Source organism: Balaenoptera ricei, chromosome 3 (assembly GCF_028023285.1).
Source record: "Balaenoptera ricei isolate mBalRic1 chromosome 3, mBalRic1.hap2, whole genome shotgun sequence".
Lineage (NCBI taxonomy): Eukaryota > Metazoa > Chordata > Mammalia > Artiodactyla > Balaenopteridae > Balaenoptera > Balaenoptera ricei.
Genome location: NC_082641.1, coordinates 164,905,661 through 164,925,337, shown reverse-complemented (window position 1 = coordinate 164,925,337; position 19,677 = coordinate 164,905,661). Strand labels below are relative to the sequence as shown.

The 19,677-nt window shown below is 44.4% G+C and overlaps 1 protein-coding gene across 5 annotated transcripts; it reads right to left on the bottom strand.

The window, feature by feature from the left end:
* Positions 1-16: 16 nt before the first annotated feature.
* On the bottom strand, positions 17-18,466 carry MRNIP (MRN complex interacting protein). 5 transcript variants are annotated; one of them, XM_059917901.1, is made up of 9 exons: positions 17,857-18,466; positions 15,415-15,474; positions 9,412-9,500; positions 5,577-5,652; positions 4,160-4,317; positions 2,403-2,490; positions 2,027-2,128; positions 1,747-1,910; positions 560-669 (listed from the first exon to the last, which is right to left on the bottom strand). In XM_059917901.1, the coding sequence occupies exons 1-9, from the start codon at positions 17,920-17,922 to the stop codon at positions 654-656; spliced, it is 819 nt and encodes a 272-aa protein (XP_059773884.1). In that variant the 5' UTR covers positions 17,923-18,466; the 3' UTR covers positions 560-653. The 5 variants fall into 5 exon arrangements, with proteins under 5 accessions (XP_059773879.1, XP_059773881.1, XP_059773882.1 ...); XM_059917900.1 differs by lacking the exon at positions 560-669 and adding an exon at positions 681-1,220; XM_059917896.1 differs by lacking the exon at positions 1,747-1,910 and having other exon boundaries at positions 17-669.
* Positions 18,467-19,677: the final 1,211 nt, after the last annotated feature.

Genomic DNA, 19,677 nt, shown 5'->3' with positions numbered 1-19,677 from the left:
GCAGTGAGAGATGATCTGTTTGATAGTCATGTTTATTGTTGGTTCTTGGTAGTTCCCATAAGTCATCCTTAGTCCTATTTAAAAGCAACTTGGGGAGCCCTGTTTCTGGTGGCACAGAGATCAAGTGGAGAAGGGCTCACTTAACAAATATGTCTACGTTAGTAACACATTAGTTTCAATTCACAGATCATCATCAAAGTCCTCTCCGGTTTTAAAGAGGTCACACAGTCGCACGAGTGAAGAAGGCTCCTGTATCCCTTTGACCAAGGGCCCACCCTCTACCCAAGGGCCTGTGCCCCCTGACTGCTCGGGGGTCTTTCCGCAGAGCTTCTTGGGCCCAGGCGTGGGAGTGTGTGTAGCCTGAGGAGGCTGGAGTGCACCAGGGGTCCTGCAGAGGCCTCCTTCCCTTGGGGTCTGGGTCCTGGGGGTCCCCTGCTCAGCCCGTGCTGCCCGGGCTGGCCTGGGGCCTCTTTGCAGGGGGGTCAGGGGTTCCGTTTCCAAACGTGAGCTGTTTCCAACTGGCGGAAGAAATTGTTCCCACGTAGGAGACATGGTCCTGACGTGCTGGGCAGGACACGGTGGTTCCCCCCGAGGAACGACGAGCTCCCTGGTGTCCCAGTCCTCCCGACTGCTTCCTTCTGTGACCTTCCCTGTCAGGCCAGTGTGGTCCTGAGGTGGAAACACAAGATGATGGCCATGTTCTCCATTCAGAAGAATGCCCAGCAGGCTCAAGGGACAAGGAGAGGAGGGTCCTGTGCCTGTACTAGGCCTTGGCTGTACCTCTGGGCGCTGACACTTTCTGCTCTGTGCTGTCTACTATTCTGTAGCCTGGCAGGCTAGGGACATGCCTTGATTTTGAGGTTTAGCAAAGCACAGCAAATAAATGCCCTCTCCGTCACTCCAAATCCTCTGCCAAATTCCATGACCAGGCTTCCCAAAAAAGGAAGATGTTCTCATGTGATCAGGGGATGTCATGGGGACCTTAGCATCAGGTGAGGGAGTGCCTGAGGGGTGCGAGCAGGAAGGGCCCTAGAGCCCACCTGGAAAGACCATGTGCTCATTGCCAGGCAGCTGGGAAGGTCTCTCTAGAACCATGTTCAGGGTTTTGAAGCTGTAGAAGTGGCTGCACAGAATACCCCAGGGGATGTGACAGTGACAGAGGCCTGGCTTCTCCCTTCTACCTCAGGAAACAAGGATGCATTGAAAATTGGGTTTCACGCCTAGAAAAATGGTACAGATGAACCGGTTTGCAGGGCAGAAATAGAGACACAGATGTAGAGAACAAGCGTATGGACACCGAGGGGGGAAAGTGGCGGGGGGTGGGGTGGTGGTGTGATGAATTGGGCGATTGGGATTGACATGTATACACTGATGTGTATAAAATGGATGACTAGTAAGAACCTGCTGTATAAAAAAAATTCTAAAATTCAAAAAATAAGAAAAAATTGGGTTTCACTGCCTACAAAGGAATTTGAAAGCAATGACAGGAGGGACCCTGCATCACCAACCCCAGGCAGTATGGAAGAGGCTCTGTGGGCAGCTGTTAGTGATTCGAGACTGCCAGCTCTGCCACTGATTTGCTGTGACCTCAACTGAACCTTCATCAGCCTTAGTTCCTCACCTTCAAAACAAAACAGGCTTGTGGTGAGAATTAGTGCATAAAAAATGTTTAGCCCAGGGACTGGTACATCAGTAACTGTCACACTCATTATTCTGTAATTTGGAGATTCAGGGCCACATCCTTACCTGGGGGTCACATAGCTAGTTACTAGCAACACCAGAGTTTGACTGCTGCCTCTTGGCTTTGGACGGGCACTCTCCACTACCGTCTGAAGGTGGCCAGGATGACCCTGGCCTGTGTTGGGGCGTGGCAGCGACAAATGCCTGGCAGGGTTCCTCTGCCTGGGTGCCTGTGGCATAAAGCAAAACCCGCATTCTGCGGCCTGGAAGGTCTGCTAGGTTTGAAGCATCAGGAACAAGAGCAGGTCCTAGGTGAAGAGAGTGCCTCAAATGCACAAGAACCCACCTGGATAAATGAAGGTGACAGTTCCTCAGAAACCAAGGGCAGGTCCCAAGCTGAACAGTCTGACAAAGACCCGGTACTCCATGCAGGATGAAGGGAACGGTCCTGATGCAGAAAAGCCCTACTGGTCAACCTTGATTGCCTCCAAGGCATCAAGCTGCCCTTTTGACCCCGAGTTAACATCAGTGACAGGAGGAGCGTGGCAGGGAAACAGTGCAGGCCAGAGAAAGAAGTTGGCTTAAGACACAGAAAACAAGACACCCACGTGGGAAGTTGGGCTTTTAGGGGGTGTAAGTCTGATACTTTAATTGTCCACAAAACAATTTAAAAATCCTGTATCTGCTCAATGGCCACTGGGACACTGTCCTCAATCACTGACCTTCAGGGACTTGAAGGTGACCTCACAGTTCCTGGAGTCCTGGACATTAGGGCTGCATGGAGGCTGGACTGTGCTCTGGCTCCATTTCCTGGCAGAGGGAAAGTGCTGTCAAGAATCCAGTCTTTCTTGTAATTACAATGGAAAAGAATCTCAAAAAGAATATATATATATATACACACACATATAAATGTATATATATATATAAAAAACGGAATCACTTTGCTGTATACCTGAAACTAACACAGCATTGTAAATCAACTATACTTCAATAAAAATTAAAAAAAAAAAGAACCCAGTTCTACCATTGAACAGTGGCCCTTAGCCTGACTTGGTGGTCACCTGGTCTGACACCTAGCACAGGTAGGGACCTTGCCATCCCTTATAACTTCCCAACTGGCTGCTCAGCTTCTGCCCCACTGCCAACAACAGGTTGCCTAATGACATCTAAGGCAGTCCATTTCTCTGCTCTATAGCTTGTAGTTGCTAGAGAGTTCTTATTCTGAACTGGAATCTACCTCCCAATAGCATCTGCCCCGGAAGAGCCATCCTAATCTAGATGAGGCAGTCTCTCAGGAAACTCACTGAGGGACTTCCCGGATGGTCCAGCGGTAAAGAATCCGCCTTCCAATGCAGGGGACACGGGAATTAGGACCCCGTGTGCCATGGGGCAAGTAGGCCTGCACGCCAAAAGTACTGAGCTTACATGCCGCAAACTACAGAGCCCACGCACTCTGGAACCCGCGCACCACAACTACAGAGGCCACACACCCTGGAGCCTGTGCACCACAACTATAGAGAGAAAACCTGTGCGCTGCAAATAAAGAAGAGAAAACCCATATGCCACAACTAGAGAGAAGCCCGCGCACCACAATGAAGAGCCCGGGTGCCACAACGGAAGATCCCGCATGCCTCAATGAAGATCCCAAGTGCTGCAACCAAGACCCGATGCAGCCAAAAATAAATAAAATAAATAAATAAATCTTAAAAAAAGAAAACTCACTGAAATGCAGATTAAGACTGGAGAAGAGGGGCTTCCCTGGTGGCGCAGTGGTTGGGAATCTGCCTGCTAATGCAGGGGACACGGGTTCAAGCCCTGGTCTGGGAAGATCCCACATGCCGTGGAGCAACTGGACCCGTGAGCCACAAGTACTGAGCCCGCGCATCTGGAGCCTGTACTCCGCAACAAGAGAGGCTGCGATAGTGAGAGGTCCGCGCACCGCGATGAAGAGTGGCCCTCGCTTGCCACAACTAGAGAAAGCCCTCGCACAGAAACGAAGACCCAACACAGCCATAAAAAATAAATAAATAAATAAATAAGTAAATAAATAAAAATTAGAAAAAAAAAAAAAACATCAGCTTTAAAAAAAAAAAAAAACAAAAAAAGACTGGAGAAGAGACCCATGAAAGTCAGGTCTTTCCTGCTCTCAGCTAAAGGTTCCCAGGCCTTTCGGCTTCTCTGGCCCCACTTCACTTTTTCAACCTTGCCCTTAAGTTCTTCCCTGAGGTCAGTGCAGTCTAGATGTTCAGAATTAAGTGAGCATCATAAAAGGCGCCCCCACTGGAATCCTGCCTAGCCCTCACCTCTGCACTGGCTGCACCTGGTGCCTGGCCAGGCCAGAGGGCCTGCGGTGATGGCGCCTGCTGGCTCACATCCCTCAGGCTTCCTGCTGGCCACAGGAAGCCGCTCGTCAGTCCCCCCAACCGTAGGTCAGCGAGGTGGGCATGGGTGAGGGCTGGATCAGCTACTAGCTTGGCACCTTTTTCTAGGCAGGCCTGTACTGAAGGGAGGGTCTGGCTTCTCTCTCTTGGATGAGGGCTGCCTGTTGAAACACACTCCTCCTTCTTCCAGCTCCAGTTCCTTGGAGTCCTTTTCCAGATACTTCAGCCAGCGGTTCTTTGAGGGCTGGAGTTTTTCCTACAGGATTGGGAAGTAAGTTTATTCTCAGAGTTGGAAAGCAGACACCTTTACTGAAAATCTCCAGTGCAACTCCGAGGCCTAAGGGCCTCAGGACCCATGTCTATGCCGCCAACAGGAAAGGAATTTGATTGGAAGGTAACGGGAGACAGATATCTTGAATGGAGCACACTGGCACACACTTTGGGAAAGCTGCAGGTCACAAGAACTTTACCAAGAACTTTGCAAATGTTCGCACTCCCTGGCCCAGTAGTTCCAAATGAACACAAAGGCATAAAGATGTTCCAAGTGTTACAAATAATAGCAAATATTTATAGTAGCAAATGTTTGCAAACATCCTAAATGCCCAATAAGAAGGGAATAAATATTGCCATATCCACTATATTCTGTAGGTACTTTTTAGAAATGAAAAGAATTGAAAGCTATATAGCCACATAGAAGATACGATGTAAGTGAAAATTCCAGGATGCAAACAAGTGTTTCTTACAGAAGGAATGATGAAAGATTAAGTCTGTAAGTAAAGAAACTGGAAGTACAGACCCAAATATGCAAGCGCTGATGTGTTCGTGTCTTACGAGCATCTGCCCTATTTATTGATATGATGAAAGTACGACGAGCACCTGGAGGGCGGGCGGTGCCAGCGCGATTCTGCGAGCGGAGGTGCGGCCCTGCCAGGGAGCCTGGCAGTTGTTCCCACTCCCCCGTCCCTGGCAGGACACAGTGTTCCGCGTACCCATGGCAACTTGGATGTACCAATGGCGTCACCTACTCAGCCACTCAAGCTCTTACACACACTGCCCATCCAAACACTGTTTGAGCACCTACTTTAGCCAGGTCCTGGGAATGAACAACTGGATGTGAGCCCTGCTGTGGGGCTCAGTCTGGAGCAAGGGAACGTGGAAACCCAGGCACTTTACGACAGCGTGCCTTCCCTACCACAGGTGTGCTGAGAGTGCTGTGGGACAAGGGGAGAACCACAAGGAGGTGAAGTTCAAGCCAAGTTCAGAAGAATTCACCAAGCAGCCAGAAGAAAAAGCTCTTTCCCAGTATTGTAATTATTTTACACTGCTGTCTCCACACTTACGGAAGGGATAGGTTTATTCATTTGTGTGTTCCCTGTAGCTTTAAGCCAAGTGCTCATCATTCGGTGGCATCAACAAGCATTTGCTGAACAAATGAGGAATGAATGAATAAATGGAACCCCCCTCTGTGACAGAGCCGGCTCAGGTAGCTGGGCTGAGATGGTGCTGCTGGCTTACCTGCAGACTTGCAGGCGCAGGCTGCCGAGGACGTGCATTTTCCTCCTCGTCGGCATTTATGGATTCTTCCAGAGACCTTAGGGAAAGATTGTACAGTTGTCCTTTGTAAAATGACCAGGAAGATGAAGGACAATCAAGATGGTAACAGCAAGATGCACGGACTTGACGTGGCTATCAAAGCCTGTTTAGGGGAACTTAGAACTTATCTCTGTTTTTTCGATGTGATTTGGTAATCTTCCAGCAGTTCAGAAGGCAGAGGGACCATCTGTTACTTGGAGCAAGAGGAAAAGTGACACAGGGCAGAAGTGGCACTCTTAATCCAGAGACCAGAGTTTGCATCATGGCTTTGCCAATGACTGGCTGTCACTGACAGTGTGATTCTGGGTATATCACTGTATCCCAGTTTCCTTATTTACAAATGGGGATAATATTGCAAGGGTCACTGTGAAGATAAATGAGACAATACGTGTGCATGTGCCCTGCTCAGTGCCTGAACACAGAGACTAATGTCAGCTGAACTCTGATAGCACAGAGTCCCTCCCATCAGCAATGGAGATGTCCCCATTGCATAGGGTCATATGAGTGTCTTTACAGTTGTATTATATCTCAACCACTACAAGAGAAGGCATTTTACTGAGCTTGATGTGTCACAGTGACTTCATCCAGCCTCCCAGGGACAGCAGGGCTCTTTTACCACATAAAGCAGAGTAAGGAGCTGGAAACTTTGCAGCCTTGAGTAGGGCTGGATGGCCAGTGAAAACATTCATAGTGCAAGGACTGAAGGTTAGCGCCAAAGCCACATCCACCCATGTCAGACAGGGTTGTTACATCACATGATCAGATTGGAGCTCTCTCTAGAAAACTACAATGAGAACCCCAACTCTACCAAATGTGGGCACCTCTACTTCAGTTTCTTCATCTGTAAACAGAAGCCAATGATCCTCACAGGGTGATGAGGAAGATGAAATAAGATCACGCATATGAACCACCTACCCTGCCACACGGTCGATACTCCAATGTCCAGTTGAGCAGTGTCCTACCAGCTACTAGCCAGAACTCTGCTCACCGTACTATGATTCAGGAACTCAACTCCATCAACTACAGAACATCTCTCAGCAATATGAAGGTAATGGTCTGTCTTCTCGCTTCTAATGTTACCCCTGAGAAGCTGGGTGTCTACTGTGCTTGTGTAGGTGATCTCTCTTCTCTCCAGCTACTTTTCAACTCTTCCCTTTGTCTTCCATGTTCTGCAATTTCATTATGTTGTTGTGTCTAAGGGTAGATTTTTTTTATCTTTTAAAATTAACTTATTGAGGTATAATTTATAATTAATATACACTAAAATGTACCAATTTAAGTGTACAGTTAGATGAGCTTGGTAAATTATATCTTTGAATCTATTACTGCCATCAAGATATAGAAAATTTATTGAGATATAATTAGCAAGATATAGAAAACTGTCATCACCCCAAAGTTCCCTTACATGCCTTTGTAGGTGATTCCCGCTCGCTCCCCAGAATACCACTCATCCCTACAGTATGTGGTCTTTTGTGTCTGATTTCTTTCACTTAGCAATGTTTTTGAGGCTTGCCCATGTTGTTTTTGTTGCTTAGTATTCTATTGTATGAAAATACCACTATTTGTTTATGCACTTGCTTTTTCATTTTTCATTGAATCTATTTATTTATTTTATTTATTTTTGGCTGTGTCGGGTCTCATTTGTGGCACGTGGGCTTCTCTCTAGTTGTGGTGTGTGGGTTTTCTCTTCTCTAGTTGTGGCGCACAGGCTCCAGGGTGCGTGGATTCTGTAGTTGTGGTGCGCGGGTTCAAGAGCATGTGGGCTCTGTAGTTTGCAGCACACAGGCTCTCTAGTTGAGGCGTGTGAGCTCAGTAGTTGTGGTGCGCGGGCTCAGCTGTCCCACGGCATATGGGATCTTAGTTCCCTGACCAGGGATCGAACCCATGTGCCCTGCATTGTAAGGTGGATTCTTTACCACTGGACCACCAGGGAAGTCCCTTCATTTGCCTTCTGATGTTATCTATATGTCTAGTCTTTCAGCAAAATCACACTATCATCTTGATTGCTATAGTGTTATAGTGAATCTTGAAATCAGGCTGTAGAAGTCCTCCAGTTTTTTCTTTATCAAAATTGTTTTGGCAATTGCATTTCTATATAAATTTTAGGATCAGTTTGTCAATTTCTTAAAAAAAACCCAAAACTGCTGGAATTTTGATTGGAACCTAATGGCAGACTCTACAGATCAATTTAGGATGAACTGACATCTTAACAATATTGAGTTTTCCAATCCATGAACATGTCATATTTCTTCATTTAGATCTTCTTTAATTTCTCTCAGCAATGTTTTGTAGTTTTTACTGAAAATTTCTTGCACATTTTTGGGTTATGTTTATCCCTAAGTATTTTATTTTTTGATGGTATTATAAATGGTATTTGATTTTTTAAATTATTTTCCAACTGTTCACTGCATTTATATAAAAATAAAATTTAGTTTTGTATGTTGACCATGTATCCTTGTGATCTTGCTAAATTATTAGTTCTAGTAGCTTTTGTATAGATAGGCTCATTAGGATTTCCTACATACACAATGTTTTCATCTAGTTTGGGATTTACTGTGTTTCCTGAATCTAAGAATGTAAGTCCTTTGATTCTGGAAAATGTTCTGTTCATTTCCCTGAAAATATTGCCTTTGTCCCCTTCTCTTTATTGTCTCCTGCTGGAACTCTTCTCTGTATCCTTCATGTCTCTGAACTTATATTTTCCACCTTTTTGTCTTTCTGTGCTGTACTGTGATTAATTTCTTCAGATTGATCTTCCATTTCACTAATTCTCTCTTCAGTTGCACTTGACCTGTTTAATGGTCCACTAAACTTTTAATTTCAATGACTATACTTTTCATTTCTACAAACTTTTTGGTTGTTTTTTTTAAAAACTGGTTATTTTTTAAAGTCTCTTGCTCCTCATATTAGCAACTCCCCTCTTTTAATTTCATTAAATATATTAAACATGAAATATTATGTATTCTGCTCTTTTTGGGTCTGACTTTTCTGTCATTTCTGCTGTCTTTTGCTCATGTTGACATACTTCCTTAAGTAAGTTAAATGATTTTTAACTTTGGGTATATGCTCCTTGGAATTTTATACGTGGGAATTCTTTGATGCCTGGGTTGAAGATGTATTGCTCCAAAAAGGAGCTGCATTTACCTCTGCTTCCTGGGACAATTTAAAAATAAGTTCTCAGCTTGAGACTTTTCACACAGCATGTGTAAAAGGCTTAAAGGCCATGTGACAGATTCCTTGTGCTTATAAAATCCTGGAGCAGTATTTCCCTGCTTCAGTCAGTGCCAAGGTCAACACAGGCTGGGTCCCTGCTACGGAGGGGGTGCATTTCTAGTTCATTTGTATGCTGAGGGTGTAGTCCTTTGGGGATTCAGCTTTATGTGGTGGTCTCCTATGGACCTTCCCACAGTGAACAGACCCTCGGCTTTGTCTTTGTCTCCTGCTTCCCTCCCAGATGCATGGAAGCTGAAGGGCAACAGGTTTCAATCGCCTCAGCAGCCCAGCTGCGTATTCTCTGGATTTTGGCTTTTGCTTCATTTTTGGCCTCTGATGGTTACTTACCTTCTTGTCATCTCTTCAGTGCATTTAAAATATTGTGGCTGGCATTTTAAATTAATTTCAGTGGGAAGATTGTTCAATATCTAATTGCCATATTGTAAGACACGGAACTCTAAGGGATTTCTCCATCATAGACTTCCACCACCCACTCAAGATAAAAACAGGGCAAGATAACCATGCCTCCCTCAAATTACTATACCTGAGTGACATCTCTGAAATCTGTCCCTGCAGCAGATTTAATTTTTGGACGTGGTGTCTACAGTCAGCACCAGAGCCCTCACCGTAAGCCTGAGAAACAAACAAACAAACAAAAATATCAAGTTTAAAAAGTGTTGACAGAATGCTGAGAAATAGATCCATTAGAGATGCAACCCAGGGAGGATAAAACTGTACTTTGCAAGACCCAAAGCACCATGCAGGAACCCAAACAATGATTGCTGTTTCTGCAGGGATTTATAAACTAACAGTCTCAGGGACTAATAGTTTCAGTCTATCTGGCTGCCCACCATCACCCTGAACTTTATATATCAAAGCCAAACTCAACCCAAAATCCCATACAAATTGGTTAATGAACATAAGAAATTCAGAAGAGAAGTAACGCAAATTGCCAATAAACATATGAAATGATACACCTCACTCACTCATAATCAAAAGAATATAAAATAGATGAGATACTTTTTTTCACTTAGCAGTCACTCATTTGTTCAATAAATATTTATTAAGCACCTATTATGTGCCAGGCCCTGAACTAGGTAAGGACAACACGATACAGGAATGGACAAACACTACTGTCATCATGGAGCTCACACTGTAGTGAGAAGAGACAGATAATAAGCACATAAGTCACCTATATGGCCATCAGATGGTGAGAAGTGCTTCTGAGGAAAGTAAGGCAATGAAGTGGGGTGGGGCAGAGTGGGGACACAGTAGACAATTTTATATGTGTGTTCAAGGAGTCAAGGAGTGGATCACTGAGAGGGTGACATCTGAGCACAAAATAGGAAGATAGGCAGAAACAAGCCACGTAGATACCTGGGGGAAGAACATTCAGCAGAAGCAATGAAACGGAAAAGAGTGCAAAGACCCTGAGCCTGGCATTTTGGAGGAACAGTGAGGAGGCCAAGTGGCTGGAGCTGAATGGTCTAGGGGGAAGACAGTAGATGAGGTTTGAGAGTGTAGGCCCTGTTACAGGCAGAGTCAGCCTTATAGGCATGAGATCTGCTCTGCTGTCTCCATCTTGAAATTCTTAATAATCTTTGAACTTGTACTGTGTAAGTAAAGTCTGATGAGATAATGAAGCATATTTGTGAGTCGTGGACACCAAATGTGTCCACTGTTTCTTGTCACTCCTTTTGCATACAGCATGCCTGATGACTGAGGAGCACAGAATCACAGTGAACTCACAAGGTGTGGGAGTTCAGTGAGACTCCAAGTTCAGACGGTGTGTGCAAGTCTTTTTTTTTTCCCAAAGAGAGCACATTTATTACTTATTTTTTCCTCATTAGAACTTTCTTTACAGAAACACAAAGTAAAGCACAACAAAAGTACGTGGGGGGCAACCTTAGCCTGAGAGGCTGGGCTTTCCACAGGAATCAGAACTTGCTTCAGTTGCAGAAAGGAGGCAAGGGTATTCTAAAAAACATGAACAACCAAGGAAACGTGTCATATCTTTTCTTACTCCTGTTACCTCCCTGGAATAGCCTATGCTGAAAATAATAACAGAAAAAAAAGGGAAAGATAGGGCAATCTTTCCCAGTTCCTTTTCCTCTCAGTACTTCCTTACTCATCAGTGAGCTAAAGGTTGAGTATGGGTAGAATGTGCGTGTATCAAGCAGTGAAGTAAAAATAGTTAATTTTGTGCAACATCTCCACTGTTATGGTAGGAATGAAATATGTAGGCATGTATGAGCTACAAAATACAAATTGTGCAACTTTGATGATTCTACGTATACACCAAATGCTCTTATATTATTCTGCATATGTTCCGCATATGTACTAAATGCTCTTTGCATTTATAACTGGTGTTGCACAATATAAATGGTGTTGCACAATTTTAAATGTTAGTTTTTCTTTACACAGGAAGATATTAAATAGTAAATTTTAAAACTAGTAAACAAAAGACATCAGGAAAAGTCAGGAGACCATGAAAGAAAGGATAGCAGTTTTTTTTCTGCTTTTGAAAAGGGGCCCCACATTTTCATTTCACATAGCCCCCTGCCCCAACCTGGCCCTGTCTGTAGGAGCATGAATGTTGCTCTAACCTGGAAGGTCTGACATGATCTTGCATATGTTTCAGTAGAACCCTTCAGCTGTGGTGCTGAGACTGTATGGCAGAAGCAGATGACCGGTCAGGAGGTTGCAGCAAATACTGAGGCAACTCAGACCACTGTGGTAGCAAGTGGGCACAGTCTGGGTATATCCTGAAGGTAGGGCCGACAAAATTTGCTGATGGATCAGATGAAGAGTGTAAAAGAAAAAGAGGAGTCAGGGATGAGTTCAAGGTTTTTAGCCCGAACAACTAGAAAGAGGGACTTGGCACTTAAGAGTTGGGGATGACTGTGGGAAGAGCAGGTTGGTGAGGGTACGGTGAGGGCTTCGTTTTGGGATACAGGTTTGGGATGCCTGTTAGATATCCAGCAGAGAGGTAAGTGGTTGGAAGCATACACAAGTTCAGGGGCAGGCCTAGGGTCTGAGATGGACATTTGAGAATTGTCAGATTGTCTCATCTCAGACGACCAAGGGAATGAGTGTAGCTAGACAAGAGGTCAAAAAACTGAGTGCCAGAGCACGCTAAGGTTTAGAAGATGAGGAGATGGGAAAAAACTAGCAGAGAGGATTGAAACACAGCCAGGAAGATAGGAGGAAAACCAGGAGCAGGATGACTGGAAGTCCAAGTGAAGACAATGCTTCAAGGAGGAGGAAGCGACAAACTCTGACAAGTGCCACCAATAAGTCAAGTCACTTGAGGACTGAGAACCAACCATTATTTTTAGCAACATAGAGTCCATTGCTGACTTTGACATGAGCAATTTTAGTGGACTGGTGGGGAGTGAAATCCCGTTTGGGGAAAGTTCAAGTGAGAATGGGAGGAAAGGAACTGGAGAGGGGAAAGGCAAAGTTTAAAAAGACTGATAACTGACTTATGGTTGCCAAGAGGGAGTGGGTTGGGGGAGGGATGGATTGGGAGTTTGGGATTAGCGATGCAAACTATTATATATAGAATGGATAAACAACAAGGCCCTACTGTATAGCATAGGGAACTACATTCAATATTCTGTGATAATCCATAATGGAAAAAAATATGAAAAAGAATGTGTGTGTATGTGTGTGTGTGTATATATATATATATGTATATAAAAAACTGAATCACTTTGCTGTGCAACAGAAATTAGCACAACATTGTAATTCAACTATACGTCAACAAAATAAATTTTTAAAAAAATTCTAAAATGACTGACAACTTATGTCTGGCATAACCGGTAGGGTGTATGCTCTCCTGCATAGCAGAGACTGCTTCCTGAATACTGAAATGCATTCTCCCCTCATCTGGGAGCAGACTAGACTACATTTTCCAGTCTTCCTTGCAGTCAGGTGTGGCCATGAGACTAGGTTCTTCCCAGTGGAAGGTAAGCCACTTCCAGATCCTTCCTGGGTAGCTCCTCCCTGACCTTGCTCCTTTGAGGGGCAAGAGGCCGTGGGAGACAAGCCTCAGGGAATAACAGAACCTCAAGATTACAGGTGCCTGGGTCCCTGGATGACCATACCAAGGACAGCTGCCCTGCTGATCTCAATCTCTCCCAGGAGTGTTAAAAGAGCAAGAGAAACAACTTCTATTGCGTTAAGCCACCACAATTTTGGTGTCTGTTTGTTACTGTGGCCTAGTTAGTCAAAAGCCATATACCACTGCACAAGCATGGGGGTGCTGAGAGGAAGGCAAAGCTTCCTCAGGAGTTCAGAAATACATGCTGACATCTAAAACAAGCAGTAGTCGCTAGCTATGAGCCAGCCCCTGCCTTCTGAGACCCAATCTCAAGGTAGGCCTCAGCAGCTATACTTACTGACAGATGACCAAATTGTCCCCACTCCCACCCATCCCAACTGACTGGACCAGCGGTGGACATCTGAATCAACCAGGTCCATCAGATTGTTTCTCCCAGGAGTTTATAATTGGGACTCAGCTATTCCAGTTGGTTTGAAATAAGATTCTGTGGTCTGTGAGTGGAGTATGTTACTGTGAACTGGGAACAGAGAGGAAGGGAAGGAGAGGAGATAGGGACAGAGGGAGGAAGGTATAGGGAGAAACTGGGTGAAGGGAGGAGAAGGGAGGGAAAAGATGATGCTTGTGTTGTTGGCAGCTTTTCAGTTCTTAGGGTTGGTTCTTCAAGGGGTCAAGGATGAAGCTCCTCCCTTGGATCCCCCCAAGATACCCCATTACCTTGCTAGTACATTTTCAATTTTGCTGAAGTGTTTTTCCCCTATTATTTGCAACTAAAAGAACCTTGGTCAAAAGAATTCCTCTGATTTAACTTCAAGGAATTTGTCCTAAGGAAATAATTGGTCAAGTGAAGAAAGAGGTATTTGTAAGAAGCTTCACTGCAGTTGTTCATAACAATGAAAACTAAAATCAACCTAAATGCCCATCAATGTAGGGTTTGTCACTTACTCATTCAACAAACATTACTTGAGCAAGCACTGACTATGTGACAGGCACTGTGCCAGGTGCCAAGAGTATATCAGCAAAACATACAAAAAACGGTATATAAGTGTCCATCAACAGATGAGTGGATAAAGAAGATATGGGGTGTATGTATGTGTGTGTGTGTGTACATAGACACACACACACATATATATATATAATGGAATATTACTCAGCCATAAAAAAGAAGGAAATATTGCCATTTGTAACAACATGGATGGACCTAGAGTGTATCATATTAAGTGAAGCAAGTCAGACAAAGACAAATATCATATGATATCACTTATATGTCAATCTAAAAAAATAATGCAAGTGAATTTATTTACAAAACAAAAACACACTCACAGACATAGAAAATAAACTTATGGTTACCAAAAGGGGAAGAGGGGGAGAGGAATAAATTAGGAGTACGGGATTAACAGATACACACTATATAAAATAGATAAACAACAAGGATTTATTGTATAGCACAGGGAACTACATTCAATTTCTTATAATAAACTATAATGGAAAAGAATAAGAAAAAAAATATGTATAACTGAATCACTTTGCTATACACCTGATACTAACATAATATTGTAAATCAACTATACTTCAATTTTTTAAAAAAGGGTATATAAGTAAAATAGGCAAAGCCTCCGTTCTTATGGAACTTACAGTCTCAGGTGGACAATACTCACATAAACACACTCGCCTATATTTCTGATCAGGGTAATGAGATTAACTAGGGGAAGCCCCAACAATGAGCACAAAGGCCCTAAGAGGGAAGCAGATTTGGACTGTTTCAAGGTCAGAAGGAAAAGCCCCCACGGCTGAAGGAGGAGAATGATGAGATGAGGCTGGAGAGGTGGCATCAAGGGCTGGAGCAGGTGAACAAGGGGCTCAGTGAGGACCCTGTGATACTAGAGATCAGGTGGGTCGGTAAGTATGGACTTGAAAAGAACTGTGATGCTGGGTGAAAAAATTGGGCTAATAAGAGCATTTACAACATGCTCCCTTCAGTCCACATGCTCTTTCTTCTCCTAACTACCTTCACACCCTGCCTGCCCCCTCTCACACCCCTGCATCTACCAACAGCTGTCTGCCCATCCCCAGTTAGGTCTGATGACTCAGTTATCTTCTTACAGACCCCTGTACTTTCCTCTCATTTTGCTCAGTCTAGTTTTAAATTACACGTGTGTTTTAGTTTCTCTTCCTGTTCCACAGGAGCAGATCAGTGAAGGCAATAACAACATGGTCTTACCTTCCATTGTGTCCCATGGCTGCGTACAGAAGTTACTCAGTAAATACTTACTGACTGAATAAAAAAAGGAAGGTAGCTTTCCAGGCACTGCTCCATTCATTTCGCTTCCTGAAGGAAGATGATCTTAGGGAGCAGGAGCGCTGTATCTAATGAACTTGAGCCAAAAATGGAACACTGGGTTCCATGAGAAATATGCTTCTGCAGGGCTGGGTCCCACCTGCTTCCTGGTATGGGTATTAGACACTCTGCTGCTTGGGACTCACCCGCAAAAATGACTGCTTCTCTCCACAAGCTTTGCATGTCCATTTGAGACTCTTTTTCACCTACAATGAAATTTCAGAATTATAGCTAAAGTAATTATTTGAAACAGGTGAAACTGGATCAGAATTAATAAAGAGATAAGTGGAAAAGAATAAAGAGTCCAGAAACAAACCAACACATGTATGAAAATTTAGTATATTATAAAGGTGAAGAAAGAAGAGACTATTTAATAAGTGGTTCTGGGAAACTGGCTATCCATATGAAACAAAGTCAAATTAGATCTCTACTATCTGTGGTTCTCAAAAAAAAATTCCATATTTCAATTCTTGATAAATCTGACTAGATGGATTCTCTCTTAACATAATAAACTGCCTTACATCCAGCTCTAAAGCTGCAGAATCACCACCAGCATTCCCATGAAAGTCAAGAACAAGTCAAGGATCTGCACTATTATTTACCATTTTTTTCTGGATGTACTAACTGATGGAATTGGAAAAGAGAACATAGCAAGAGGTATGAAAATGGAAAGGAAAAAAAAAAAAACTATCCTTATTTATGGATGATATGATTTATTTCTTTAAAACTCAAGATAATCACATGAAAAACTACTAAAACCAGTAAGACAATCTAATATAGGGGCTAGGTAGAAAATTAATATATCTTCAAAAATTAATATAGCTTATAAGCAAATATCTACTTAGAACAGATAATTAAAGAAATAAATCCATTTGTAAAGGCAACAAAGAAAATGTTACCAAGGGGCACCAAAACTGTTTTTTTTTTTTTTAATTGTTTATTTATTTATTTATTTTTGGCTGTGTTGGGTCTTCGTTTCTGTGCGAGGGCTTTTCTCTAGTTGAGGCAAGCGGGGGCCACTCTTCATCGCGGTGCGGGGGCCTCTCACTATCGCGGCCTCTCTTGTTGCGGAGCACAGGCTCCAGACACGCAGGCTCAGTAGTTGTGGCTCACGGGCCTAGTTGCTCCGCGGCATGTGGTATCTTCCCAGACCAGGGCTCGAACCTATGTCCCCTGCATTGGCAGGCAGATTCTCAACCACTGCGCCACCAGGGAAGCCCCCAAAACTGTTTTAAGAGATGGAATGAAATGCCATGCTTAACATCACAAAGATGTCTCGGTTGATTCATAAAAATTAACATGATTAATATGATCCTAATACAAAAACCATCGGGGCTTTTGGGGAAGTACCTAAAAGGATTCTAAGGAGGACAAGCAGCATCTATTACAAATTTAAGTGGGTATATCCTAAGATTCCACTTCTCAGCATCTACCTTCAAACACCATAAAAGTACTGTGTATCTTCTACAGGTACATATGCAAGTTAAGAAATGCATGAAAAAAATAATAAAAGCTCTGGAAGGACACACAGTAACTGGCTAGCTCTGGGGAATGAAGATACAGAATTCAGAGGCTGTTGAAATTAAATGAGATGTGTGAAACTGCCTGATACACAGCCGACTTGGAATTAAACTGTTAACCCTCTTTTCCCACTTGGTTTCAAATCACTTTTCAGAGCTGAAAATGACCATGAGAATACGAACTACATTATATATATAATAATTTAAAAGTGGAAATGATTCCCATTTATTCTCAACTCCTAGAACCAAAAAAATGAAATAAGTAAAAAGTTTCTAAGCCCCTAAAATGACCCTTACAAAGTTATAGCGAACTTACAGGTGCATAGCCAGCCTCTTACTGGCTTTTAAACATACATTTTGTATGTTTGTACATACATTTTGTATGCAATTTGATGCTACCCTTCAGGGCACAGCAGATTAGCAGGGGACTATCAGAAGCGGATACAATGACCACCTTGACAGCATCAAGCAGGGAGACAGAACGTGATTCAGGAAAGAACAGGTTAAGTGACATCACCTATTTTACGTCTTGAGTCAGGGAAGCAATACGTTTTAGAAACTTCGATTAGCCTGTTTAAAGGCGCGAGATTATTTACACTCTGAGTAGGCGTCGAGTCCCTCACTACGGTCAGAGCCAAAGAGTGCCAGCAGGGGTGCCCAGTCGTGCCTCAGTTTTTAAAACTATCATTTCCCTTGTATTTAAATGAAGAAAGAGCCATTTGGGGGGCTAGGCTCTGCATAAAGGAGGCTATCCTCTACCCTCAACCTGGTGTGCCCGACCACCCGCTAGATAGAGTTCACGAGGCCGCCTCGGCAGAAACCATTATGCCTGGTTTCTGCGAATCTTACAACCACCAAGCAAAAAACGAAAAAAGCCAGAACAACGTTATGGAGAAGCGACATCAATAAAACCTAGTTCTCAGGACAGACATCGTCAGTTGTCCGGGACCCAGACGCACTCCGCAACCGCACGAGACGGCGCCCACGCCTGGGGGAGGAGGTCTGGCCCCCGCGACCCCACCTCGTCCCGCCCGCCATCCCCGTGCTCTGAGGAGAGGAAGGCCCCACCTGGTGCGCCTGGAAGAGGCGGCAGCAGGAGCACCGCAACACCCGAACCCGCTGAGGGGGCGCCATTGCGACCGCCGTCGCCGCCGCGCGTGCGCCGCGCTACCCTGTCCGCCCTGGCTCCGCCCGCGTCAGGCACTCGGGCCCCTCTGGTCTCAGGCACCGCCCCTGGAGAGCGTGCGCCCTGCGCTCGGGCCCACTCGAGCTTCGCCTCTAGTGTGCACTTGGGGCACGGGGAAGCACAGCGTTAGTCGGCGGTCAGCTGGGAGCCCTGGCGACCTCAGGACTCGGGCCGTATCTCTGCTGCCGAGTCGAGCGTTGTTTGGGGTTTGCGTCAGTCAGGTCACCGGTTGTCTGTCTCAGCCCGAAGCAGTTCCCGCCTCTATCCAAACCAGCGTTTCCGCCTGGGCTCCCTGGGAAGATTGAAGTTGCAAGGGCTGGGTCTCCAGCCGCCGCTGGGGGTCCGGCCTTTGCTGGTACAGTTTCTTCTGCTTCTTCAAGTCGGGGAGAGGGAGCCGGAGGGCGCCTCCCTGCTCGGGCCCACTCCCCGGGGCCCACGGTAGGAATTTGCAGGACCTCTGGTCAGAGGTGGTTAGTTAACGTTTGAGCCGGAGCACCGAGAATCCTGGGAAAATAGGCAGTTCACCAACCCTACGCTTCTCAGAGAGGGAAACGGAGACGCCTGGCGGTTGAAAACGAAATCAGTCCTTATTGCAGTCCCCAGGAAGACCCGCTCTAAAAGGTGGAGCCCAAGTCCCAGTCTGGGCACAGAGGAAAAATATTGCACCCCTCATGTCCCAACCTCACCTTAACGCCAGCCCGCCAAGACATTCCCACGTGCCTGATAACATAAATAATCTTAAAAGAAAATTAAAAACGCCCAATCCTGACAAGGATGCTGATAGAACGGTAAAAGGGAAAAACAATCTGGCAGTTATCTCTATCCTAATAATCTGAATCACGCAGATTTATTGTTTATGCAGTAGTGTTAACTGAAGTATAACAGGAAAAAATGGAAATAAGTATTCTAAAGAATGGACCATTATGCAGGTCCATTACAAAGAGTTCGGAGTGAAAATGCTGGCATGTGTATTGTTGGGAAGCAAGGAGGTTACAAAGTGTACATAATATCAGGTAAAACCAGGCATTATTTATTTCCAGATGTGCACGGGCAAGGGTTATAAATGGTTTAAACTTTTTAATATTGTCCAAATTTTGCACAATAGCATATATTAGAAAAAAACAAATTAATTTAAAAAATTATGTTTGAGACTGAATATGCGAAGAGAGAGTGACCAGACTCCCTCATCACCCCCCAAACCACAACTTCTACAGCAGTCAGGACTTGGTCAATGACTGCCAGTTGCCCTCCTTTTTGCACCTCCCCACTTCATCTCAGGACCAACCAAGAGAACGCCAATTATGCTCCCCAAACCAATTACATAAAACATCCTGCTTCTGGTTAGCCAGCCTGTTTCCCCACTAGCAGCCTCTAATCAGAGCACACCTGAAGCCTTCCCTTGCTTTCACCATAAGGCCTTTCCACTCTTCTGACTACATTTTAGTCTCTGCCAAACGCAAGTAATGGTGACTGTCTTCTTTTCTATAGCAAGCTCTGGATAAATGGTCCCTGTTCTCATTTGGGTGGTTTTTGTTTATCTCTACATGTCTCATTGTGGCTGAGCTTCTGGCAACTACAAAGAATGTTTTGTGGTTAATGAAAAGAGAAGAATAAAAATTTCACACGTGGTATGAGTTCAACTTTGAAAAAGACAAATATAGGGAAGAAACACCAAAATAATTAGTAGTCTTAAATACAAGGAA

Coding starts and splice junctions, on each gene's coding strand:
- MRNIP (XM_059917896.1), bottom strand. CDS start 17,922: ATGGCGCCCCCTCAGCGGGTTCGGGTGTTGCGGTGCTCCTGCTGCCGC. Junction 2,491..4,159: donor ACAGGCCTGCCTAGAAAAAG/GTGCCAAGCTAG, acceptor TCCCTCTGCCAG/GAAATGGAGCCAGAGCACAG. Junction 2,129..2,402: donor TCACCTTCAAGTCCCTGAAG/GTCAGTGATTGA, acceptor TTTCTGCATCAG/GACCGTTCCCTTCATCCTGC.